General features: G+C 43.1%; 1 protein-coding gene across 1 annotated transcript in view; it reads right to left on the bottom strand.

The window, feature by feature from the left end:
- Nucleotides 1–27,754, bottom strand: part of TBCK (TBC1 domain containing kinase) — a 446,663-nt gene that overhangs the window by 168,463 nt on the left and 250,446 nt on the right. The window contains exon 22 of the mRNA XM_077476674.1: nt 15,559–15,720. Coding sequence (XP_077332800.1) covers nt 15,559–15,720 — 162 coding nt within the window. The remainder of the gene's footprint in view (nt 1–15,558; nt 15,721–27,754) is intronic.

Raw genomic sequence — 27,754 nt, forward strand, 5'->3', positions numbered from 1 at the left:
GTGCCAACATGTACAAAACCAGAAACAGTTTACTACTAAGGGCAGGACATACACATTGGATGAATTCTACAACTGCTGCTCTGAGTTCATTTAGACCCCTTTGACACCACACCGCCCTTTGCGTCGGCGGTAAAACCGGATTTGCGGCGCATTTCGGCCGCTAGCGGGGGGCTTTTACCCCCCGCTAGCGGCCGCGAAAGGGTTAAAACCGCCGCCAATATGCCGCAATAGAGGCATTTTGCCGGCGGTATTACAGCGCTGCCCCATTGATTTCAATGGGAAGCAGCGGTGGAGGAGTGGTAAACACACCGCTCCTTCACCGCTCCAAAGAAGCTGCTGGCAGGACTTTTTTCTGACGTCCTGCCAGCGCACTGCTGTAGTGTGAAAGCCCTTGGGGCTTTCACACTACACACAATGTTGCAGCTTATTTAGGGCGGATTGCAGGCGCTATTTCTAACGCTATAGCGCCTGCAAAACGCCCTGGTGTGAAAGGGGTGTTATTGTCTGTCCTGACCTTGTGATCTACTGTACGTTGGATGGCTGATCAGAATCCTCAGAAAAAGGTTTGGGGAGCACAGACGATTGGTTGAGGAGAGAAAGGACAAGCTTAGTATTCCAAAACATTTTTTGGACTTCCATCAAATGAGGCCTCAAAGTCTGGGTGCTAGAATCCATGTCTCACCATCTTCCCCAGAGCAGAGTGTATATATAGAAGTGTTATGGGCTATAGGGGTACCTCATCCTTAAGAAGATTTAAAAATATGAAAACTTGAGTGGACTTTACAGGTACCAGTGAAGGACAATAACATTGTAATTCTAAATATCATCTTTATTACAAAATTGTTACAATTTTTTACGCATTAAAATAAAATAAAAGTTGTATGGCTCTGATCAATTTGATCAAGTTCGTAATTAGGCAATAAATCTCTGTTACTATTGTGTCAAGAGGTTGACGCGTTTCACATCTGTGCTTCTTTAGGACCTCAACTCCATGACTATAGACAGAGATCCTATTCAAAAAAAGAACATAGCTATTATTCGCATTTTATTAGGTGAAAATGCAACATACAAAGTTTCTATGTTGCATTTTCACCTAATAAAATGTGAATTAACTATATTCCTTTTTTTTAATAGGATCTCTGTCTATAGTCAAGGAATTAATGTCCTGAGGAAGCACAGATGTGAAACGGGCCACCCTCTTGACATAATAGTAACAGAGATTTATTGCCTAATTACTAACTTGATCAAATTGATCAGAGCCATACAACTTTGATTTTATTTACAACGTGTAAAAAAAGTACCAATTTTGTAATAAAGATAATATTTTGAATTACATTGTGATTGCCCTTCACTGGTACCGGTAAAGTCTGCTCAATTTTTCCTACCTTTAAATTCAGAGCGGAGTGTATTTTACATCTGCGAAAGAGACACCTATTGGATCTACACACGGGATCTAGAGGTTCATTAAGTTTTTTTAGAATACCTTATGATAAGAATAATTATTCATCACTCGTTCTGTTTTTTTTTTTTTTATATTTTCAGCATTATAATAGTGGTTGAAGTTATCATCAACAATTATATATTTTTTGATTTAAGAAGAATTTTTCACCATCCTCATTTCTTTTTTTGTTTATTGTTATTATGGTCCTGAGGTGGTAGATTTTTTTCATGATTTCCTACCCTACCCTATATAGATACAGTTTTGCTCATAAGTTTACATACCCTGGCAGAATTTATGATTTCTTGGCCATTTTTCAGAGAATATCAATGATAACAAAAAACGTTTCTTTCACTCATGGTTAGTGTTTGGCTGAAGCCATGTATTATCAATCAACTGTGTTTACTCTTTTTAAATAATAATGGCAACAGAAACTACCCAAATGACCCCGATTCAAAAGTTTACGTCCCTCAGTTCTTAATACCGTGTATTGCCCCCTTTAACATCAATGACAGCTTGAAGTCTTTTGTGGTATTTGTGGATGAGACGCTTTATCTTCTCAGATGGTAAAGCTGCCCGTTCCTCTTGGCAAAAAGCCTCCAGTTCCTGTAAATTCTTGGGCTGTCTTGCATGAACTGCACGTTTGAGATCTCATTTGAGTGGCTCAATGATATTGAGGTCAGGAGACTGAGATGGCCACTCCAGAACCTTCACTTTATTCTGCTGTAGCCAATGACAGGTTGACTTGGCCTTGTGTTTTGGATCACTGTCATGTTGGAATGTCCAAGTACCCCCCCGCGCAGCTTCCTGGCTGATGATTGCAAATGTTCCTCCAGTATTGATAACATACTGCATTCTTCCTGTAAACAATTTTGACCAAATTTCCTGTGCCTTTGTAGCACACACATCCCAAAAACATCAACGATCTACCTCTGTATCCTTCATCATAGGCCTTGTTAACTCCTTTCCAAATGTAGATTTTTTGTTTGTGGCCAAAAAGCAAAATTTTGGTCCCCTCACTCCATATGACTTTGTGTGAGAAGGTTTGAGGCTTGTCTCTGTGCTGTTTGGCGTATTGTAAGCGGGATACTTTGTGGCATTTGTGTAGTAATGCCTTTCTTATCGTGCAGCCACACCACATGTTTTCAGAGAGTCCTGTAATTCACCTGAAGTTATTTGTGGGTTTTTCTTGCATCCCAAACTATTTTCCTGGCAGTTATGGCTGAAAGTTTTGTTGGTCTACCTGACTGTGGTTTGGTTTCAACAGAGCCCCTCATTTTACACTTCTTGATTAGAGTTTGAACAATTCCTTGGGTATTATTTTTATATCCCTTTCCTCTTTTACGCAGTTCAACTACCTTTTCCCACCGATCAGTTGACAATTCTTTTGCTTTCCCCATGACTCAGAATCCAGAAACATCAGTGCTGCACTGGATGAAAGATGCAAGGGTCTGTCAGGAGTCCAGAAACTCACTGGCCTTTTACACACACACACACCAATTACAAGCAAACAGATCACAGGTGAGGTTGGTTACCTTTAATAGCCATTGAAAACCCCTTTGTGTCAACTTGTGTGCATTGTATTAAGCAAAAATCACCAGGGTATGTCAATATTTGATCAGGGTAATTTGGGTAGTTTCTGTTGTAATGATTTGAAAAGAGTAAACACAGCTGATTAATAATAAATGGCTTCAGCCAAACACTAACCATGGGTGAAAGAAAAGTTTGTGTTATCATTCATATTCTCTGAAAAATAGCCAAGAAATCATATATTCTGCCATGGTATGTGAATTTGTAAGCACATCTGTATATATTATATATTTATACACATAAAAAACATCTATATTTATCCTTAAATCAATCTTAATTTAGTCTAAATATTACATATAGTCTTCTTTGTTTTACAAATATTTATATACGTGGATAGTGATATTATCCCTTTTTTCTTTTAACAGGACCCTTATGGTCAATTTTGTCATGTTTCAGCGGGTTGTAAGTATAATATTATAGCTGTAATTAAGTATGTAATAATATTATGAATAGCAAAAGTCTGGACTGTTTTGCTGTTAAACAATTTTGCCCTGTCCTGTACTGCAGCATGAAAGGGCGTGCTGGATGGACCTTGTTGTCTACTGGCCTGGCTGCCCATATATGACCGGTTCAGACCTGACCGCCACTCGGCCTAAGCTGCACGCCACACCTCCTGTCTGACTTGACGCCACAGCTGTCAGTGCAACAATAGTTGAAGAGGAGCCCTGGGATTCACTAGCGTGGCCACAACTACAAAGCGCATCAGCAGACTGACCAATGTAGCAAGGAGCCTTGGTGGATTTGTCTTACATGTGTGATTTCATCCGATGTTTGTGAGTTGTTTACTTTTCATTAAAGTGTTTTTTACATACAGTGCATCTGGAAAGTATTCACAGCGCTTCACTCTTTCCACATTTTGTTATATTACAGCCTTATGACAAAATTGATTAAATTCATTATTTTAGTCAAAAGTCTACAAACAATACCCCATAATGACAATATGAAAGAAGTTTGAAATATTTGCAAATTTACAGCCTTTGCTCAATACTTTGTTGAATTACCTTTGGCACCAATTACAGTCTCAAGTATTTTTGAGCATTATGCTACAAGCTTGGCACACCTATTTTTGGGCAGTTTCTCCCATTCTTCTTTGTAGGACCTCTCAAGCTCCATCAGTTTGGATGGGGAGTGCAAATGCGCAACCATTTTCAGATTTCTCCAGAGAGCGTTCAAGCCTGGTCCTTGCCACTCAAGGACATTCACAGAGTTGTCCCGTAACCACTCCTTTGTTATGTTGGCTGTGTGCTTAGGGTCGTTGCCCTGTTGGCAGATGAACCTTCGCCCCAGTCTGAGGTCCAGAGCGCTCTGGAGCAGGTCTTCATCAAGGAAGACTGTACATTGCTGTATTCATCTTTCCCTCGATCCTGACTAGTCTCCCAGTTCCTGCCGCTGAAAAACATCCCCACAGCATGATGTTGCCACCATCATGCTTCACTGTACGAATGGTATTGCCCAAGTGATGAGCGATGCCTGGTTTTCTCCAGACATGTTGCTTGCCATTCAGGCCAAAGAGTTCAATCTTTGTTTCATCAGACCAGAGAATTTTGTTTCTCATGGTCTGAGAGGCCTTCAGGTGCCTTTTGGCAAACTCCAAGTGGGCTATTATGTGCCTTTTGGTCACCTTCCTGACTAAGGTCCTTCTCCCCCGATTGCTCTGTTTGGTCGGGCAGCCCGCTCTAGGAAGAGTCTTGGTGATTCCAAACTTCTTCCATTTACAGATGATGGAGGCCACTGTGCTCATTGGGACCTTCTATGCTTCAGAATTTTTTCTGTACCCTTTCCCAGATATGTGTCTTGATACAATCCTGTCTCAGAGGTCTACAGACAATTCCTTGGACTCCATGGCTTGGTTTGATCTCTGACATGCCCTGTTAACTGTGGAACCTTATATAGACAGGTGTGTGCCTTTCCAAATCATGTCCAATCAACTGAATTTACCACAAGTGGACTCCAATCAATAGTAGAAACATTTCAAGGATGATCAGTGGAAACAGGATGTACCTAAGCTCAATTTTGAGTGGTATGGTAAAGGCTGTGAATACTTATGTACGCAATTTTTTTGTTTTTTTATTTTTAATAAATTTGAAAACATTTAAAAAAAATGTATTTTCATTATAGGATATTTTTTGTAGAATTTTGAGCAAAATAATGCATTTAATCCATTTTGGAATAAGGCTGTAACATAACAAAATATGGAGCGCCTTGAATATTTTCTGGATGCACTGTACAATACTGCACTTAGAGAGCGCTACTGTTTTTCTCTTGATTTGTCTACAGAGTCGCTTCTTGCTCTCTCAGTTGGCAGCCTTCATGTAGTGGTGTCAGAACAGATTCAATATGGACTTTAAAGAGTTACTCCACTTTTGTGAAGAAAAAAAACATTTGCCCCTGGGTGATCTATGTAGATTACAAGGATTTTAACAAACTTTGTTGCAGATTCCTACCTTTTGTTGTTCTGAAGAAATCAATGTGTGTTCGTTTGTCTCCATATGGTAAGTGAATCTAATGGGAGTGGTTTCATAATTATCAGTCAGCTGCTGCACCTGTGGGGCTCTAGTGAGGAAAATTGCAGGGTCTGCACCCCTTTAGATGTGATTTTCTATTGGGAGTATCTCATCAAAAATTTAATTTTCGTTGCAGGAGATGCTTGATATCTGATTTGTATCTTAGTGCAGAATTCTGGGAAAATCAGCAAGCCAATCATACAGCAGGAAATTATGTTTCTGGGGGGCTTTTGTACACATCTTGTGTACAGAACACCTCCACGTAGCCATATTGCATTGTATTTTACAGAAAATTAAAGGAGCTGCAGATTGAAAAGGAAAGGTCATTTTTAATAACATTCAAACAAAATATGATGCGAGTCGCAATTGTATATGTTATATATACATTTTTTTTTAATTTGCTATTTTTTCCCCCCACAAAAGTGGAGTTGCCCTTTAATTCTGTCTATATGGACTAATTATCATTTTTATATGTATTCTAACGGGGAGCCATAGATTCCCTCTTGGCATCCTCCCATGCACCACTACTTTTTTGTTTGTCCAGAAGCTCTAACTGCAGCTCCCAACCCCCTCCTCTGTGCTACTGACAGATGCAGAAGGATTTTTATCTAAGTTCAGCACGTAAAAGGAATTTAGAAAAGACAAGGCTGCAGATAAACAAGTAAAACTTATGTAGGAGGATGTGTTTAATCTTTGTGTATCATCTGAGGCTAATCACTTCACTGGGTATATGAGAAGATTTACAATCAACTTCTGTTGTTGGTAGGCCAAGTTTATTTCCTTAAGGACACAAGTGGGACACAACAAAGTTCTTACTAAGGAGACATTTATATGGAAAATCACAAATGTTAAAATGTAACTTATCCTCTGAGATACGTTTTTGAGAAGGTGATGCCTAAATCATGAGTTAGACAGTTGGCATTTCCAGTTGATTCTGAAATTGGTGCTGCTAAAAGTGGTGGTGATGACAATGTGACAACTTGAATGTCTGCCTGACCTAGAGATTGACATCAGGTTATGCAGTCAACAAAATAACAATAACCTCAACAATGATTATTTTTGCAAAACTGCAGCAACACTGGGGTATACACTGAACATACATATATGCACTGTATATACATACTCAAAAAATTCGCTTGTCGGGCTGGTAAAATGCCATTCAGTGTTTTGTCTTTCAAATTTCTGAAATCTGTTAATCAGGGCTATTTTTTCACACAGAATAGATGCAGGAACTCCCCCTTTCAGCGTCACACCTTGTCCCTGCCCCCTATCCACCTTCAAGCACCGTTCCTTGGTTCCCACCCCTGCCCACCTCCCAGTATTGCCCCTTTTAGAGAATACAGAACCAAGTAACATTTGTGGTGCTAAGTAATTTGTATAGAAATTGTCAATAACAAGAAAAGCAGTGAAATAGATCCCCTGCAGCTAGCAACAATAGAGCCCCCCCCCCCCCCATCAACAACAAATCCCCCAAGCAACAATGGACCGCTTCCAAAAATATATCCTATTGAGCAACAATAGATTCCCAGCAGAAACAGGAAATCTCCCTGCAACAGCCAGCAACTAGTCTCCTCCCTCAACAGTAGATCCCTCCTAGCTACAACTGACCCCCCAGCAACCCCCAGTAACAATAGCAACAATAGACCCCCCTTACAAAAAAATCGCCTCCAACAATAGATAGCAGCCAGTATCAATAGGCCCTACAGCACACCCCATCACCCCTTGCCATTGCATACATTCAGTGCTGGAACTCTGTTCCCCGTGTTCCCACTGAAAAAAAGCCCTGCTGTTAATACTTATGAAAGGCAACATATCTTCCTACATGTTTTTGATGACAAAAATGGTTTGCACATTTAACTGTTTAAAAATATATCAATATCCCGCTAGACATGTCCAGTAAGCTTGCAAAAAAATTCATCACTTGCTTTCTCAACAGCAGCGGTCTGTTGAGAAAGCAATGAATTCATTGAGAAAGACTTAGTAATGCCTCAGTGAGATCCAGCACCGAATGAACATTATCTAGTCTTCTGAAAAATAATAATGAAGGTAATTTGTAATATCACAACAGGTCAGTGCCGCCAGGCATTTCCAGCAAAAGGAGAAACCACTAGCACTGTAGAAACAAAACACAATGATACCTCAGAAATGTACAGAAAAAATGCCTAATTAAAATAAAAACCACATATAAAATCAGTATAACAGCCAGTACAAAAACAATTTATCAAGGAGTTTTGCAGTTCTACTTCAGTTCACTCTAAGAAATAAGATTAATGTTCTGAACAGTGTTGAAATTCCCAGAATTTCAGATAACATTCTAAATTCAGAAAAATGTTATGTAACCAAATTGACACTAAAATATTGGTTCTCTGCACCTGTACATGAAGGCTAATGGCATGTCACCATTTAAAATCTACCAGAAGTATGGTATTTTAAATGTCAATAGCTTAAAATAACTGCACATTATTTTTCTATATGCAATTCTAAGAAAAATGCCAGAAAATATAGCTAGTCAGTGGACCCTGAGAATCGAAATTGAAAAATACAGCAGTAACACGTACCTAATAATCATGCATTGTGAAATATCTGGTGTATCCATACAGACCCTGTGAACAATTTTCTACAGTTTAGACAGGGTCAGGTTTCTTTTTATGTCTGATGACTGTGCTTTTGAGTACCTGTTTGGAAAATGCTGAGTGAGAGTCTTAGGTTTTGTTAGGTGTATATTTAAGCTTTAGATAGGTGTGGGCTGCATTTTCCTATACAGCATATAGTTTTAGGGATCACTGTTTACAATAATTTTACTATTAATTAACAGTCAGTTTTAAGACAAGGTCCTTTGATTGGGTTTATTAAAAGAAGCCCTTTGGATATACGATTCGTCAGACCAGAAATATAGGTGATGTTAGTCTGAATACTAAATAAATTAGCTAATTCCAAAGCAAGAATGCAATGATTTTCAGTGAATTTCCGTGAAGGTAAAAAAACCTTTTGTGTGCTGTTCCCCCCACAGCTTCTTCTAATACTTAACTGAGCCCAATCCAGCATTGTGCATGGGAGCCTCGGCTGTTCCCGGAACTGTAACTCCTCACTGGTTGAGACACAGCAGCAGGAGCCATTGGTGGACGTGAGCACACACCAGTGCCCCCATAACAGGTAGCTTGCTATTGGGGGCATTAGTCCAGGGGGAGGAGTCATGAGGCGCCAGCAGGGGACCCGAGAAAAAGAGGATCAGGGCTGTCCTGTGCAAAACCATTGCATAGAGCAGATACTCTAAGTATAATATGTTTACTATGTATTTTTTTAAACCAAATCTGGCTCTGGGGGTTTGTCATGCCCCTTTTCCCTTTGTGTCCACTGTCACTCAGAACTAATTATGTATTTGTGTCCTTGTGAGTAGTGTGGTCGGACAGCAGTGGAGGGAATGTTGTCAACCAGGCTAGCTCAAACACCATTGCATTGATCTGAATGTGATCATTATGTGCACTGGGTTCCCTTGGGGATTTAAAAATGATTTAACTTCTAGTGACACTTCTTCTTTAAGTTTGAATTACAAGTTGCTATTATTATACCAGACTCTGTAGTATTCCCACTCAGCAGATGCTTTCATTGGGAAATTAGACATATCCAGAGAAGTCCATTTAACAGCATGTAAACACCTGTCAGATTGGTACTGGTGATACGACAGTGTTTGACAGTGGCCACAGCTCTTCCCAGCTCATTAAAGGCTCTTATTTTTTAATCTAAAAGGTAAAATCCATGGTTGCTAACTGTAAATAAATTAACACACAGTTTGTAAATCTAGGCCTATTTACAACCTGTCCATAAATTTCCGTTATGGACGGTGGCTGCCCTTAAAAAAAATTGACTTTTGTCCGACTGTGCGCTGCAGCATCAAATCAGGTCCGCGGATGCGCAGTGGGCATTTCAAGTGATGCCATGATGCATGACGTGCAAAAAACTGTGCACCATTTCCTGCCAGCCACCATTTGCATCGATAGACTTCCAGTGGAAGGAGGTACCCGACCTCTTTGCTCAGTCAGGTACCTTGCCTACGCTGCTTGCTCAGTGACCACCAGTCTACTCTGCTCTTGGTGCCTGTTCTTTGCCCTGGCCTCCTGAGTCCTGCTGGCCAGTGCTGCTGCCCATGCCTACTTATCACCACAGCCACACCAGTGCCCAGTGTCCGCCACCAGTACAGTGCCCACACAAGTTGGTATGTATTCATGCATTTTGCAAACTGTGAGATTTGTGCTGTGCAAAACAGTGAATATTTATGCAAAATTGCAAATGACCATGGACATGTAGTCTCTGCTGGTCTGGACATGAGTTGGGCACTTGAGCAAATGAAGATGGAATGGATTGTGGGCATTATGGCAAATGGCAAATGAACTATTTGGCATGCATACAAAAATGGAGCAGTAGTACTGCAGTGGGGCATTAAGGAATAAATGCATGCAATACACAAAATGTAATGGATGTGGTGGAGCATTCTGGTCTGGCCTGGGGCTAAATAATACATGATGCACACAGTTACTGGAGCCGTTTATTAGTACTGAGGTACCAGGGGCAGTAATGAATAAATGCAATTGTCAAGAGATGGATGGAGCAGTGAGTGTACTACTGGGCAAATGTTATGAATACATTACATGCAATGGAGCAGCAGTACTATTGGGGCAATAATGAATGAATGCAATGATTAATGGATGGATGGAGCAGTCCACCCCATCTGGCGCAATTATGAATACATGCAACGAATGGAGCAGTCTACTTGGGGGAAATAATGAATTAATGCAATGTCATGGAGCAGCCTATGGGAGCAAGTAATGACTGGAATGGAGGAACACTGCCACCAACAGCTATACTATCATGGTGTTTTTTTCTACCTCCGTCTTTGTGCTGTTCAGTTGGATCCCCCTGGACTCCAAATCACATCTACGTTAACCGGCCTATGCCACCACCCACCTGCTGTTGCCCTCCTTTTGCATCAAGTGAACTGCACCAAACAAGGTCAGTTGTTTGCCTAGAGGCAGAATAACTGCCTTCCACAACTGCTCCTGAAGCATTCCCTTTGGCTTCATACAATACACAAATAATTTATTGCAGTGTGCTTTGCCAAAAAAATGATCTACTCTAGTGAGTCTCATGTTTGTTTTTTTCCTTCTCCCTCTGTGTCGTAGGTTGGTTCTCCTCTCCCTGGACCCAGTCACATCACTAGAAAAAAAAAAACGTGACACTACATTTGTTAGATGATCTTACTAATAGGATGGCTGACTGGTTTCCAGGCTCCAAATTAGCAAATTCCCTCTGTTGTAAGCATAACAAAGGGTCCATGCTAATCATATACGTCACTGGCAAGTGCTATAAAAAGGTGGTGCCAAAAACCTGCCTGTTGTCACTTTTCATTACTGACTGATGAAACTACAGAAATATGAACAACCAAAATTAGCCATGGCAGCCATTTATTTTGATGAAACCCAGTATCAGTTGTTGATCTCACTCAAGCTACTGCTGATGCAATTTTTGAGCAGATTTAACAATGTTTTCTAGAAGATGGTGTCCCCCTGAAAAATGTTATGGCATTTGGTACAGACCATGCAAGTGTAATGGTTGGTTCAAGAAACTCTGTACTATTCTGCTTCAAAGCAGAGCAACCTTTCATCTTTCACATTCTTTGTACCTGCCATATTGCTGTCTTGTGTGCTACAAATGCCTGTAAAGCCATACCTAAAACTGTTGAACAACTTTGGAGAGACATACTGTACATAACCACTTTGCACATAGTTGCAAATGTTTACAGTTGTATCATAAATTTCAGGAATTTGTTGAGGTAGTTTGTCTAAAGAGTTTATAGCATTGGTTTAATAGATGGCTTTCTATGCTTTAGTGTGTCAACCACATTCTCAATCGATATGATGCCATGTTAAGTTATTTTCAGTCAAATCATGATGCTTGGTAACTGTGGAAAAGCTAAGTCTCTTGCTACAGGATCCTATCACTAAGTGCTACTTTCTGTTACTTCCAGCAGTTCTGCCATATTTCACCCAATTCAATCAAATTTTCCAGAGCAAATGTTACCTGACAGCTGTTGGCTTTACTGAAACCTTCCAACAGGTCAACAGCTAATTCTGGAGACACAATTTACCTTGCAAAACATTTTCCACAAATTATTCCCTCATCTTATTTTGAAACCCTGCATACTGAATTTATTGAATACCAAGTGACAGATTTCACTGATGTTGCTCAGACTGAGATACGATTCCTATTGGCACATGGTAGGACAACGCTGTATAAGGGCCCTTCAGGGCAATCTGAAAGTATCTAACTTCTCAGGTTAAAGTTGCCAAAATTATGCTTTCCCTTGCACACGGCACAGCTGAGGTAGAACATATGTTTTCATCCAGCTGAGGAGTTTCCCTCTCTATTTGACCTGTTTACCATAATCACCAAAACTGTGATCAAATCGAAAATAGAAATAGAGGGGACCTCTATTCAACTGATCCTGGCGGCTAGCTAGGATTTCACCTCACTTTCTGCTATGAGTAAGCACTCTTGGTAGTGTGAAACACGTTAGCTTGCATTGCTTTGCTGTGGCTTGTACAGTGTGATTCTGTTTTTACAATAAAAGGCATAAGATATTTTCTTTTTTAGTGCGACTGTCCAGTTTTCTAATTATCTTCATTGGCTGTATGCCTTTGCCTGCCCCCGGGGCTCTTTGTTTCTGGAGGAGAAGTCTTTTGTGTTCCTGTGGACCTGCCTGGAGCGGTGGTACCCCTTCTCTCACTTTCTGTGGTGGCTCAATGGAACTGAAAATGAAGGAAAATCTCCCCAGTTGGACGCAGGTGACAAAACTGTTGGGTTATATTAACCTGACTTTCATGTAAATGAAGAAATATGTTTTTTGCCTTTTGTTATACCTTAGACATATTGCTAGTAGCACTAGCTACATGTTTGCAGGTTAAATATTGATATATGCACTTTATTTCACAGAAACTTGTCATTTTATGTCCTTTTGTGAAGTGTCAGTAAAACATTTGGCTCGGTCAGTAAATGTCATGTGTTGAGTCAGTAAAAAAAACAAAAAACGGTGCGGTCAGTCAATTTCTGTCCTGTCAGTTTGTGTCCTGTCAGTACATTTTACTTTGGGATGTTGGAAACCCTGGTAAAACCTTGGAGATCATAAAGAGTAGATGTATTTATTTATATGGGCAATATTGTATAAGACTGTTTGTACTTGTGGATTATATTGGTTGAATGAAAGGATCACATTATTATATGTCACAAGGTATATTCTATATTATCAGTATAGATTGCTTTACAGATACAAGTGGTGCCACTTTCAGCACATTTTTTTATTTACTTATTTGTCTTAGCTGGGTTTGCACAAAGTTTTTATTGAGTAATGTCATCCAAAGTATATTTGCTTTTACAAATCCCTTTGTTTGTCATTCACAATAATAATATAAGCTACTTGCTCTGTCTGACAGACATATTTTAATTTCCTTTCCAAGCAGGATAGAGAAATAAAGTTGGGGCCTTCAGAATCCATAGTCACAGGAATGTGCTCGGGGTGAAATAGCAGTACCGATCTACAGCTGAGCATTAGCTCTTAGAAGTGCTTGCCTTAACTCCTGGAGGCAATGTTCTTTTCACTGAGCAATTGCAACTTTACAAAACAGATGTGTGAATGTATATATTATATATCTCTTTCCTTCACCTCTCTTCTCTACCTCACAGCTTATACGTATCACCTTCACTTCTGTTCTCTCTTTATTACTGCACTCATCAACTCTTGTTAATTCTAAACTCACATACTAATTAAACCCCCAGGATGCTGGGGCATGCCCCTTTATATAAATCACATTCCCATTACATTTCCCACCCTACTGCTTCTCCTAACTTATAGAGATATATTCCTAAGCCCTAGGCTGCCATCATTTTACTGTGGCCAACACGCCCATCACCCCCATGCCCTACAGCAGCAGCCATAAACCACTTAATTTAGTTCCTTCCCATGCGCCCCTTGGAATGCCCACTCTGTCTGTAACAAACTCACCTCTGTTCATGACCTTTTTATCACTAACTACATTACGTTACTGAAACTGGCTTCAAGAACCTTACTCCGCTTTACATGCTTCCCTCTCCCATGGTGGCCTTCTTCTGGACTCACTCTCCCAAACCCAGAGGATGGCAGAGAGGTAGAGTTGGGATCCTTCTATCCCCAGAACGAATTTTTCAGGTTCTTCACTTACCTCCCTTTTTGTCCCTCTCTTCATTTGAGGCGCACTGTATTTGTCTATTTTCTCCAATTTCTTTGAGAATTGCTGTGATCTACCGGTCTCCTGGACCAGTATCAACCTTCCTTGATGATTTCTCTGTCTGGCTGCGCTATTTTCTCCTTGTTAAATTTCCACAATCATTTTCGGTGCCTTCTACATTGCCTTTAATATTCCTGCTACTTTTAACAACTTAAGGACCAAGGTCTCTTTTTGACACTTGTTGTTTACAAGTTAAAATTATTATTTTTTTGCTAGAAAACTACTTAGATTGCCCAAACATTATATATATATTTTTTCAGACACCCTAGAGAATAAAATGGTGGTCATTTCAATAGTTTACTTCACACCATATTTGCGCATTGGTCTTACAACCGCAATTTTTTTTTGTCATGCTTTAAAATTGCGCCCGCTAGTGGAATGGCGACAAACTTTTACCCTTAAAAATCTCCATAAGCAATGTTTAAAAATGTATAAAGTAATATAGTGCAGCGCTGATGAAAAATGAAATAAACAATGAGATTATTTCCAATAAAAATTGATACAATATATAAATGTGCAAATAAATACACAGCAAATTAAGATTGCCCAACAATAATGAAAAATTTTGAGTGCATATAAACTGCATATAGTCCATATAATATGGCAAAGAATAATGTGACTGTGAATCTGGGTGAAATGGTTGTCTGTAGATAATCCACCACTGTAAGGAAAGAGGCTTACCAGACAGGTTGAACCCAGCAAAGCGTATGCTTGATGGGTCAACCAAGCTTTTTGTGTAACACACCCAAGGAAAGGTACAGCAACCACGACCGATTTCCAATATAGACCAATCTGGTAGGGATCCATTAAAGTAGTGACATCAATAGGTATCCACCAAAGGTATAATGACCAAAATTCATAAGTGGTTCCTCTCAATATGAAATATGGCAAAAGGAGAAAAATGGGGCCACACCGTTTAAAAATTTCTACAGGTTACATGTTTAGAGCTACAGCGGAGTGCTAGAATTATTGCTCTCGCTCTAACGATTGCGGGCGATACCTCACATGTGTAGTTTGAACAATGTTTTCATATGCGGGAGTGACTTATGTATGCATTTGCTTCTGCGAACAAGCTCGGCTGGATGGGGCGCTTTAAATTTTTTTTTTTCTTATTAATTTGACTTTTTTTTTTTTTTACACTGTCCTTTTAGAAAAAAAAATGTTTGGATCACTTTTAATCCCATTACAAGGAATGTAAATTTCCCTTGTACTAGAAAAAAAAATGCATGACAGGACCTCTTAAATGTGATATCTGGGGTCAAAACAACCTCAGGTCTAACATTTACACTAAAATGCAATAAAAAAAGAAAAAAATTAAATGCCCCTTTAAGACCATTGGGCGGAAGTGAATTTTGATGCAATCTCCAGCTGGAAGGCTTCATTTTCAGGTAAGTTTCACATAATGTGCTACTGTAATATGCAATCCATACTAGCACATTATGCCTTTGTCTTGCAGGTAAAAAAGGAAAAAAAAAACATGCAGTGGTTTACAACCGCTTTAAGCTTATCTCTCCTACTTTCCGAAACCTGTACTAAATATCCTCTGCACACAAATACATTTAAATGTCTCACATCTTGTGTTGATGTCATGCTGGTGCTTACTGTAACTGAAATTTTAAACAACAATACATATTTAAAAAATTGAAATGAAGAAATTTACTACTGAAATGTAGACTTTAAATGTCTTTAAATCTATTAAGAAAAGACTTGCCTGGTAAATCTGAGAAGAGCAGGATACATTCATTAAATCCATTTGCAAGAAGTCTGACTCTTAGCTGTTGTAAAATAGCCACTCCAATGCAGAATGGAAATGAGGCGTTCCCTAGTAGCAAGGTGTCCCATAAATGGAAGATTTTGTGCAAAGGAAAAACATCTGTAAAAGAATAAAGGGGTGATTTGGATTAATAAAGTGTTGAGCAAGAATGCTAATAGATCTTTTCCATTAGCTAAAAATGTAATACTGATAGATTTTTTTCTTTTTTTATCCACTTACATTGTGATGTCTAATTAGATGGGGCTTTATGGCACCAAAATACATAAGAAATAAAAACTGCAAATAAAGTGGTCTATTTTTTTTTCTAATGTGGGGCATATTTATAAAGTGACATTCACCACATTTTCACTGCAGGTGCATCTTCCTGATGCATGTGTTTTAAATTGCAGAGAATAATTAACTACCTGTGAGTTAAGTACTGCTTTAAAGATATGTCCCTGCATATTTTACATTCTTATGTCACATGCTTGCATAGTTTGTGGTAAATACAAATATGAAAAATAGCTGACAAGCTGAATGAACTAAATTCTACTCAAAAGTAACAGTAACATAAAAACGATGTTCAATATGAAGCACTGGAACGTGCAGGGCTAGTAGTGTAGGAGACATTTCCTCAATAGAGTATTGGAAAGGTGAAAACTCCTCTGGTGGCCCTATGGCCCACTTTTTTTTTTGTTTGATTTTGAAGGGAATTTTCAGGTTTCCACTTGTGTGGAAGGCAATTGAGTTCACAGCATCAATGATAATATATAGAACAAAAAAATCTTTATTTTTATAAATACTGTTCTAAAAAAATAAAAAATACCACTTCAAGAACCCCCCAACACCAAAAATGACACCAAAGTGAAACCTGCTCTATAACCTAGGTAGCCAGTATATCATTTCATAAACAGACATTATACCCATATAGTGCAAAATACATCCATGATTATTTCTACAACCTATAACTGTATCTTTGTTTATAAACGGTAGGTATAATCTTGATGAAGTGCATTGGCACTGTGATGATGTACCAAGGGATCATGTCACTACTGATAGGTTGGCGTTGAGGGGAACGGTTGAACCCCTGCACCAGCATACTTAATTTTTTTATGCAGAGTGGACCTGTGAATATCCTTGCTATTATTCAATGTATGGAGACATGAGGAATGGGGTTCACACAATTGAAAGCAGGGAAGGAATAAGCATGGAGGAATCAGTAGTAGTTTGTCACAATCACGAGCCATTTATTGCAGCACTTAACTGACAATTGCGAGGTCATGCGATGCTGCACCCAAACAAAATGTATGTCCTTTTTTTTTTAACAAATAGAGCTTTCTTTTGGTGATATTTGATCGCCTCTGCAGTTTTTATTTTTTGCGCTATGAACAAAAAAAAGAGCGTCAATTTTTAAAGAAAACACAATCGTTTGTACTTTTTGCTATAATAATTATCCCCATTTTTTTTTAAAAGCACATTTTTTCTCAGTTTAGGCCGATATGTATTCCTCTACATATTTTTGGTAAAAAATAAAATAAATATCGCAATAAGCGTATATTGATTGGTTTTACACAAAAGGTATAGTGTCTACAAAATAGGGGATGATTTATAGCATTTTTATTATTGTTTTTTTTTTACTAGTAATAGCGGCGATCTGCGATTTTTATTGTGACTGCGACATTATGGCGGACACAATTTTGACACATTTTTGGGACCATTGGCATTTATACAGTGATCAGTGCTATAAAAACGCATTGATTACTGTACAAAATGCCATTGGCAGTGAATGGGTTAACACTGGGGGCGCTCAAGGGGTTAACTGTGTTCCCTGGGAGGTGATTCTAACTGAAGGGAGAGAGGACTGACTAGAGGAAGTGACGGATCGTGGTTCCGAGCTAATAGGAACACACAATCTGTCACTCCTCTCAGAACAGAACACGGTTTTGTGTGTTTACACACACACTTCCGTGTTCTGTCCCTCGAGCTCGCGATCGCTCGAGGCCGACGGTCATCGTGGGATCGTGCTGACCTGCCACAGTAAAATAACGGCGGCTCGTCGGTAAGCGGTTAAATGACTTCTGTGAAACATATTTGCTATGCCCTGTGAGTAGACACTGCTGTCTCACACATTTCACATAGCCTTCCTGAACTACAGAGGTTCAGGAATCACTACTTGTAGACAGTAAGGTACCATGGGATATTTAGCCCTTAGAAATCAAAAGTAAACCACAGGAATAAGCAGAGTAGAAGCCACAAAGCATATAGGGAACCCAGGCAGTTATGGAAAAAGATGGCCAGCAGACAGGCAGCAATCACAACATGAAAGAATTTTTTTTTAATGTAAGCTTGTATTGGATAGTAAAAAATAACTATTCGTTGTACTAGAATGCTGAGGATATAAAATAAACGTGTATGCTGTGATTATAGATCTCCTTTAATTATCAATGGAAGCACTAATAAAAGCCCTTTTGGATTGTCTATTCCCTGGTTAGAATCAGACTATGCCTATATAAAGAAATGTACAATTATCTGTTAAAAAAAATGTTGGAAGTATTTTGAACTATATTGGCATAATGTCTGTTTATGAAATGATATACTGAGCAAATTCTTGAGCATATAGATGATGTGATTTTACTTAAAGTGGTACAAACTATTGTAGAAGGGCTTACTTTTTTTTTTCTTTATTGCTTAATGTCTACAGCTTTCTCACCAACAACTTTACTGTGAATGTGCTGATGATGAAATGTGCAAGTATAAAGGGTTTCCATTCCTTGCGCCTGCGCATTTTCAACTCTTATTACCTGCTGCGGCTTGGCCGTTAACAGCAGACCATCACATGTTGACCAGAGGACTAAAATCTATTTACATTACCGAATTGCATGTTTAGTAAAACATGTCTGCTTATGAGGCAACTGTGGAATACTTTGTAAAGGGCAATCAGGTAAACACACAACCCTAGAGAAGGCATTTTTTTCCTAACTGCAGTTCAACAAAAGCAATTTGAAAGGCCTGCCTGGTTTAAAAAAAGAAAGGATTTTAGACAGATTCCATACCACAGACATCATTCAATGGTCAAATCTGTAACAATTATGATATTTTATATTGCATATTGCAGTCTTCTAACCCCAAGAGCAATCAGCACATATTCCTCATATATGCTACTGTATCCCGCTAGACCTAAAGTCCAGGACATCTTTCTTTTATTTGCTACTCATAGCCATCATGCATCACTTCCTTGCGCCAATGAACAGAGGTCAGAGTTCACCTCTAGTATGCCATACATCTGTCAAAAATTATTTTCTTTTGCTGAGTGTGGAAATGGTAAGTAGGAGAGTTCAATCATTAGGCTTGTGTTTAATCATTAATGCCTAGGATTCCTTGAAGGAAATTCTACCTTCCTGTCCGTTTTCACATCTTTAAAATACCAATATGCCTAGAGAGATGAGCTGAAACATGAAAACCTCTTCATACTGTAGGTGTTCTGTATTGTGAATCCCCACTTCTTCAATAATGAATGGGAAAAATACCTTATGATCTGCCTACAATAAATATAGATGTACAGGGGGATGTGAAGAAATGTTCATTTTACAAGGCTGCCGTGTGGCATTGTGCCAGTTGAACACTTCTGACTCCCTATCAGTCCCACAGCAAAGTTTTTAAACTCTGCTAAGTGTACCCCAAATTACTTCTCAAAGGTTCACCGACTACACTGCCAGTGAAATTAACCCATGCATAAGTTTGGTGTTGTAACAAATGATAACCGTCACATAACACAAACTTGAGTAGCTACTTTTGGGGACAGTTCATCCAAAACATATTTTGGTGTTGGGTAGTACAAGGTGCGTCAAAATTCTTCTGGTCGGGGGGCGTGACCGGAAGTCGACCCAGATGGCAGCCTAAATCTCCTGCTCTCCCTCCAGCCTTTGCTACACGCACCTACGGGGAAAATCCAGCCCCATCCGATGGGGAAATCTAGGGCCACACGGTCCTCCAGCTCCAGGGGACCTCCCGCAGCCTCGTTGGGCACAGCCACGGACCTCCGGTCCTTCTTCTCCACGACGGAGCTCCCGACTGACGGACCTCCCAAAATGGCGCCGGCGGCCGCAGCCGCGCCGGCGCGGGCTCCTTCTCCGGCCCGCAGGGCCCATCCGAACCTCCAGCACGGACCGGGGGATCGAGGGACACCGCGGCTGACATCCCCGGGCCCGGAGGCCTCCGGTGCGGTGAGTCGAACCCCGGTCCCGCCCGCCTCTGAGGCCATCCAGCTAGGCCTGCGGCCTACCACGCCGCCGCCAGGGCACAAGACTAGGCCCCCCCTGGGACCCTCTCTATCCCCATGCTGCTCGGCACCGCAGTCCCCCCACCGCACGCCTGCAGCTCTGGACGCCGGTGGGGAGTTCCTGTGCGGGACTGGACGGATCGGGGAGGGGGGTGGACTAGGCCTGGGGCCCTCTGGCAGTAGGTCCCCCCCTCCTCCGGACACTCAGGGCTCTTTGGCCTTGCCCAGGATGCTCCGGACGCCCCCAGACTCCAGTGCTGGGTCCGAGGGGTCCCCCCTTTCTTTTGCGGCTGAGGACTTCCCTGCCCTCCCCCCCCCGAGGAGCCCCTGTCCTGGGCGTACCGGGGGCCCGGGGGAATGGACGGACCCCTGCTGAATCTTGACTCGGGGTCGCCCCCACCTAAGTCTCAGAGGCTGGGCACCTCGGGGCACCCCTCCCCCCCACGCGGTCACGGGGGACGACCAGGGGTGTCGGCATACCCGGGGGGACCCGTAGCCCTTCCACCCCAGGATACCAGGGGACGACACCAGCCACCTCTCTTGGCCCATGCTTCAGAGTGGCCGGGGGTCTGGGATTCTCCCCCTGAGCATGCCCCCTCCTCTCGCACTGCTGGACCCGTGGGTCCTAGGCCACTGTCGCCACGTCATCGCATAGACCGGGACGACCCGGGAGACATGACCACAACACCACCGCACCCTCAGTGGCAATTATACTTACAAGCGATCCCTACCAAAGAGGATTTTAAACAATTGATTGAAGATGTCAAATCCACGTGTCGGGCGGAAATACAAATGCTCCACTCTGGCCTTAAGCACCTTGCGGACAGGGTGGAGATGGCTGAAGAGGAGATACAAGAGGCCAAAATTGCGGTCCACAAAACCCAAACGCAAGGGGCTGAACACCATCTGCTCCTGAGAGATATGCAGCGCCATGTGGAGGACTTGGACAACAGGGGGCGCCGGCACATCAGAGTGCGTGGGGTTCCGGAGTCGGAGGGCCCGGAGGACGCTCAGATTATCTTGCAGGAACTATTCAACACTCTCCTCGGAGAACCCCCCACTAAATTTATTGAGATGGATAGAGCTCATAGGGCCCTACGCCCCAAAAATGCTACTTCTGGCCCCAGGGACTTTATTTGCAGAGTCAACTCGTTCCACCTTAAGGAGGATATCCTGCGACAAGCCCGTTTAGCCCGTGAGGTGTCTTTCCGGAACCACCCAGTGCAACTTTTTCCGGACCTCTCCTGGATTACGCTGCAAAAACTTAGACTTCTCCAACCCTTGCTCCGTACCCTGCAAGACGCCCAGATCCCTTACCGCTGGGGTTTCCCATTTAGCCTCACTGCCAAACATCAGGGTAAATCGGCCTCTCTGCGGTATCCTGAAGATCTGATGACTTTCTGTGAAGATCTGGGCATCCGCCCCCCCCCCCTGGCTTCCCGATTGGGACCTCATCGCTACTCAACCCACCCCTCCGACGCTGTGGCAAAAGGTTCCCTCACGCCAACGACCCAGAAACCGGGAAACGCAAAACAAACCTAAGGGACAAGGCCCTGGCTGAAGATCCCGGCCCTTCCTCCCCTTTTTTTCCAAGTGACTCTTATCTTTTCTCATCACTGCCTGGTTGGCCCTCCGCGACCTGTTGCTGGTGGAGATGAAGTTTTGCAGTGTCCCTGACCGCTTAGCGGCATAGTGCTCGGACGTTGTATTGCCCTGGTTCCAGTTGCACTCATTACCCTTTCCCCTTTGGTGCCTTTTCAATAACTTACTGCACTTAGGCTGCTGGTTGGGAGATTCGGGAGAGTGGGTTCCCCCTTGCTCTCACGACCCTCCCCCTAACCCTTTTTTTTGGGTTGTTTTTCTTTTTTCTTTACTTTATTCATCTTATTTATATTTTAGTGCTTTTGCTCCTGTTCAAGTTTTTACACATTTTACGCTCCTCTATTCCTCCTTAGGACCTGAATGAGGAGACCTGGACTCCTATGTGGCCGCCAGGCCCAGGCCTCGTGTGCTGGGTCTGGTGGCCCCCTGGGAATCCGTGCAGTCCCGGATGACTTTTTTACCCGGGGCCGAATATTGCCCTATGTTTGGTCCGGTTATGGGCCCATGTTTTCATTGCGATGCCTTTCTTGTTGTACTAACGTTTTTCTCCCTTCTCTCACTTTCTATCTCCCCCTCTCTTCTCTCCTCTGTCTTCCTTCCGCTGCCTGCAGGGATCGGACACGTAGTGGCGGGGCCCTACGACCGGAATGCGTCTGCTCCTGGCTCCTGGCGGTCCCTCTTGGACGTTGTTACCGGGTAAGATTTATTAGACACAGACCGCTCTCCTACCCCCCCCCCCCCTGGACTTGACTGATGGCTAAGATTCTATCTATGAATGTTCACGGCCTAAATTCAAACAGGAAACGGCATCTGGCACTAAGGGAGTTTAAACAGTCGGGAGCAGATATTATCCTGGTTCAGGAGACGCACTTTGACAGGGGGGGATCTTTTGCCTTCGCCTCCAGGAGCTTTCCGCTTGCGTATCTATCCTCGGGGTCCCATAAGAGGGCGGGGGTGGCTGTCCTGATCCGACAAGGAGCACCCTTTACCTATGTTGATCATTACAGCGATCCCCGGGGGGGCTTCCTGATACTTAAGGGTACGTGGCAATCACGGCCGATCACCCTGTGTACGCTATACGCCCCTAATGTCCATCAGCATAGCTTCCTCTCCAGTGTTTTTGCACGTCTATTTAAGGAAGACCACGGTTATTTGGTGGTGGGAGGAGACTTTAATCTGGCTCACTCGGCCACGGCTGATCGTCAGACGGCGCCCACCCGCGCGCCCTCGCCTAGAGCCCTCCGGGATTCGAGGCTTTTTCGGCAACTCACTCGCCGCTATGCACTGTTTGACGCTTGGCGAGCTCTCCGGCCCGGGGATCGGCAGTACACATACTATTCAGCCCCTCACCATATGCACTCTCGGATTGACTATCTTTTCACTAATAATGCTACGTTGAGAGCGACGCGTGGCGCGTCTATCCTGCCGATCTCCTGGTCAGACCATGCCCCGATCTTACTCACCCTGGATTTAGGCCCCCCGATAACTCGGCCATATAATTGGAAGCTGAACACTTTCCTTCTACAGCACCTTCCCTCCCAATCGGAATTAGCCTCGACCCTGCGTCACTATTTTGTTGAGAACTTGACCCCAGACGTCCCCCTCCCCACTGTGTGGGAAGGCGGTGATGCGTGGTAGATGCATTGCGCTTTCCTCGGCCTTGAAGCGGGATGTCGCGGCCACCAAGCTTAACACCGAGAAGGAACTTAGACAGTTAGAGCAGAAACTGCAGGCCTCACCGACGGTATCACTCCTTAGGAAAATTGTCAATTTGCGAATGGCGCTGGCGGACCTGGCGCTTCGCCGTGTTGAGAAAGCCCTGCTGAGGATCAAACAGACATACTATGATAGGGGCAATAAAGCACACTCCCTCCTAGCGCGGAAGCTCAAAGACAAAACCCTTCTCTCTGCTCCACACCAGATAAAAACTAGATCTAATGCGGTTGTTTCCCACCCCAAAGACATAGTTGATACATTTGCTGGCTTTTATGCGGAGCTCTATAATAGTCCTGACATCCCTAGCAACCCTGTGTCGGTGGAGGTTTCACAGCGTATACAGCAGTACCTGTCCGACAGCGCCATTCCTAAAATTAGAGATTCGGACTTGCTCATTTTGAACATGCCCGTCACGGAGGACGAAGTGGAACGGACCATTAAATCCCTCCCCGCACATAAGTCCCCGGGTCCAGACGGTCTGCCCTACGAATACTACAAAGCATTTTCCCCCCTCTTAACTCCGCATATGAGCAGCCTCTTTAATGCTTTTCTACAGAAAACACCCGTCCCCTCAGATATGCAACGTTCCTTCCTTACCTTAATCCCCAAGCCAGATAAGGACCCCATCCTTTGCGCGAATTATAGACCCATTGCGTTGTTGAACGCAGACCTAAAAATTTTTACTAAATTGTTATCTCTGCGCCTTAACAAGGTCCTACCCTCTTTGATCCACAAGGACCAAGTGGGCTTTGTCCCCCTCTGACAAGCAGGGGATAACACCCGGAAGGTGATAGACCTGGTCGAGGTGGCGAACAGGGAGGGAATGCCGTCCCTGCTCCTGAGCTTGGACGCAGAAAAAGCATTTGATAGATTGGGTTGGCCCTTCCTGTTCGCCACGCTGACCCACATAGGGATGGAGGGACCTTTTTTGCGGGCCATACAACATCTTTACTCCAACCTGTCTTCTCAAGTGAAGACCCCCTTTGCCACCTCTTCGCCCTTTTCCATCTCCAACGGTACGCTTCAGGGATGCCCGCTGTCACCCCTACTATTCGCCCTATGTATTGAACCCCTGGCGGCGTTTATTAGGCGGAACCAGGCTATAAGAGGGGTTCCGGTGCGAGGCCAGGAGTTTAAGATTTCGCTATTTGCGGACGACGTAATTCTTACTCTTACCCAACCCAGGATATCCCTGCCCAACTTGCATATGGAGTTAGATCGTTACAGTGCGCTATCGGGCTACAAACTTAATGCGTCGAAATCCGAAGCCCTCCCGATTAACATTCCACCGCTGGAGGTGGAACATCTACGATCCAACTTTCCCTACCACTGGGGGTCCACCTCCCTTCGATACCTGGGGGTAAACATCACCCCAACCTATACCTCCCTCTATCAGGCAAACTACCCATCCCTTTATGGAGATATTAGGCGTCTGTTGCTACAGTGGCGGAAACACCAAATCACTCTGCTTGGTAGAATAGCCTCTGTGAAGATGGCTATCCTCCCGAAACTCCTTTATCTTTTTCAGACCCTCCCCATTCCAGTACCCTCCTCTCACCTGAAAAAATTGCAAAGGGACCTACTTCGATTCGCATGGAACTATAAAAGGCACAGGATACCTCGCTCGGTCATGACCGCCTCCAAATCGGATGGGGGGTTAGCGTTCCCGGATCTAGTCAGGTACTATCAGGCTGCCCAACTCCGCGCGGTCGCTTCTTGGACTACCCAGAGGCCCCACAATCGCTGGTCGGAACGTGAATCCCGGTGGTTGGCCCCTATACACCCTAATAGTATGCTCTGGAGTGCAGCGGCAGTGGCTCCCCCAGTCCCAATTGTTGGGCCCCATGTCCCACCTGCAGAACCTATGGCGTAGGTCTTCCAAGGCGTTTGCCCTGACCTCGGCTAAATCGCTCCTGACCTCTTTTATATCCAACCCTCGAGTGCCAGATAGCCTATCTCGCCAGGTGCAACACCCCTGGTCCTCCCGGAACATTTTCCATCTGAGATCTCTGGTGGATCCCAGATCTAGGAGACTACTGACTTACACTGAACTCCAATCCCGGTTTGACCTCCCCCGGCAGAGCTTCTATAGTTACTTACAAATCCGTCACTTTGCCCAGACCATCTCATCAGACCTCCGTTTCTCCCCGCCTACCACGTTTGAAATAGTTGTCTCAGCAGGTACGGCACAGAGGGGGATGATCTCGGATATTTATAAAATAATTAACGCCTTTCCTATGGGTCTTAACGGCAAACATGCATATATGCTTAAATGGGAGGAGGCTCTGGGTGAAGTGTTCACGGAGGAGCAATGGCGGGTGATTTGGTCACAGGCATCCAAGAGCTCCATGTGTACGCTCTACCGGGAGAATGCATACAAAATATTGTTCTTCTGGTACATGACCCCGGATGTCCTGCACGCTATTTATCCTTCTACAACAGACCGGTGCTGGCGCTGTGTGGGGCATAAGGGCACCCTCTTGCATATATACTGGCAATGCCCTCGTATAGTCCCTTTCTGGACGGAAGTCCGTACGCTCTTGGCCAGTGTCCTGGACCAACCCCTGGACTTGAACCCAAAGCACTTTTTACTGGGAGTCCCTTTCCCCAAACTGTCCAAATCCCTACAGAAATTATCCCGCCATATCTTGACCGCAGCGAGGTGTCTTGTTGCACTCCATTGGAAAAAAACGCACCCCCCTACCCCAGACGCATTATACGCTCGCATTAGAGACGTGGAGCTTATGGAGAGGATGACCGCCAGGATACAGGACCGGCTGGAAGCGCATGACGTAGTCTGGAATCCCTGGAATCTTAAGGGCGATCGACCCTGACAGGCAAGCGGAAGTTTTCAGATGACTACCCACCCCTACTCCCTCCTTTTCCTCTCTACCTTTCTTTCTACCCTTTGGTATCCCCTTCTTCTCTTTTTTTCTCTTTTTCCCTTCTTCCTTTCTCTTATTCCTATCTTTCTTCCAACCCCCCCCCCCCGAGGGGGGGTGTTTGATTGGGTTAAAGTGTATTATAAGTATCTTACACTATTAGTCGACACCTGTATCCTCGGATTGCCACTCTTGACTGGCTGTTGAGTTTTGAGGACTGGTTTATTATTGGTTGGACTTTATCCCTGTCTTACATGTGTTGCAGAACATGCTGTCTGTGAATAGCTCTACCTGGCCTGGCTTGTACCTGCTCCAGGTGGCTATATTATGTAGGCCAATATGCTCTTATGGTATGTTCTCCCCTGTAATTTTTCTGTTCTCTTTCTTTCGCTCCCCCAATGCTGTACTGAAGTGTCTGACGTGTAATGTTTCACTTTATACTAATAAAAAGTTATTTGACAAAAAAATTCTTCTGGTCTTATATTTCTTTAGAAATTTTTGTAGTGAGATCTCTTCACCTGAGATGTTAAGATGGCTCCTTAATACACTATAGAGCTTAATGCTCCCTATTGGATTTTCACACCACTGTACAGTGCAAGAGGCACCTGGAAGTGCAGAGGCACAGATGTGTTCGAGTCTATCCCCTCCCTATCACAGTATACCTTAGGGTCTGCACACCCACTATTAGCAGGCTGGTGTGAGCTGAAAAGTTACTTTGGCTTTGGAAAGAGAGGGCTACAAGGCTAACATAGCAGGGGCTCTAACTATATTTTTTTATTTTCACCACTATCAGGCATTACCAGGGCCCAGCCAGCAAACCATACAAGATGGCAGTATAGTACAGAGGCAAAATAGGGCCATAGTATAACCTAACATTTAATGCTATGGAATGATTTTTGAAGGGGATGGGGTAGAAACCTGGTGTAGGGGCAGGGAGGCTCTCATAATGTTAATGAAAACCTGCTTGCATTTTATGTGCTCATTAAAGATAATTCACAATGGTTTAAAGAGTCATTGCTACGACACAATAATGTAGCTACTCTGACTGAACTCTCGAATGATAGCTCCTTTGCTATCATTATGATAATTTCATTTATTGTTGTCTGAGTCACTGATCAAGGACAAATATAAAGAGAAGTAGTTCCGATACTTTGACATTCATTTAAAGAATACTTTTTCAGTGACTAAAACATCAAGACATCTAGCATTTCCGGAAGGAGGCCTGCAACAGAAGCTCCTATACTTAAGAGACAGTCACTTAAGCCAAGTCCCAGCCCTATTTAGTTTTTCATAGACAAAAGATGGCAATCATAGAGCCAGTGAAGAGTCATTTTCACATCTTACAGGCAAGCACAATCTGTCTCATTTTAGGAGTGGGGTGCAGTTTGGCAACTTCAATTTGGGTGCAAGAGGTGCTTATGCAGGCACTAAAGGGCAGATCACTCACCACTTCTTCTCAGTAAAAGATCTGTATAGCCACCCCAAGCATCAGTAAGGTATATATCTGCCCTACGGCTCATACTCTGCTTACGAATACTCAGGGAAAAATAGTATTTTTAAAACAGCTTACTTGTAAAAATCCTTTTCTTGGAGTACATCATAGGACACAGAGTCTCAAGTAATTACTTGGTGGGTTATAGGCCTACCTTCAGGTGTTGACACTGGTATAACCAAT

Source organism: Lithobates pipiens, unplaced genomic scaffold, assembly GCF_037356315.1.
Source record: "Lithobates pipiens isolate NorthernLeopardFrog02 unplaced genomic scaffold, aLitPip1_a1.2 Scaffold_13, whole genome shotgun sequence".
In the NCBI taxonomy this organism is placed as follows: Eukaryota; Metazoa; Chordata; class Amphibia; order Anura; family Ranidae; genus Lithobates; species Lithobates pipiens.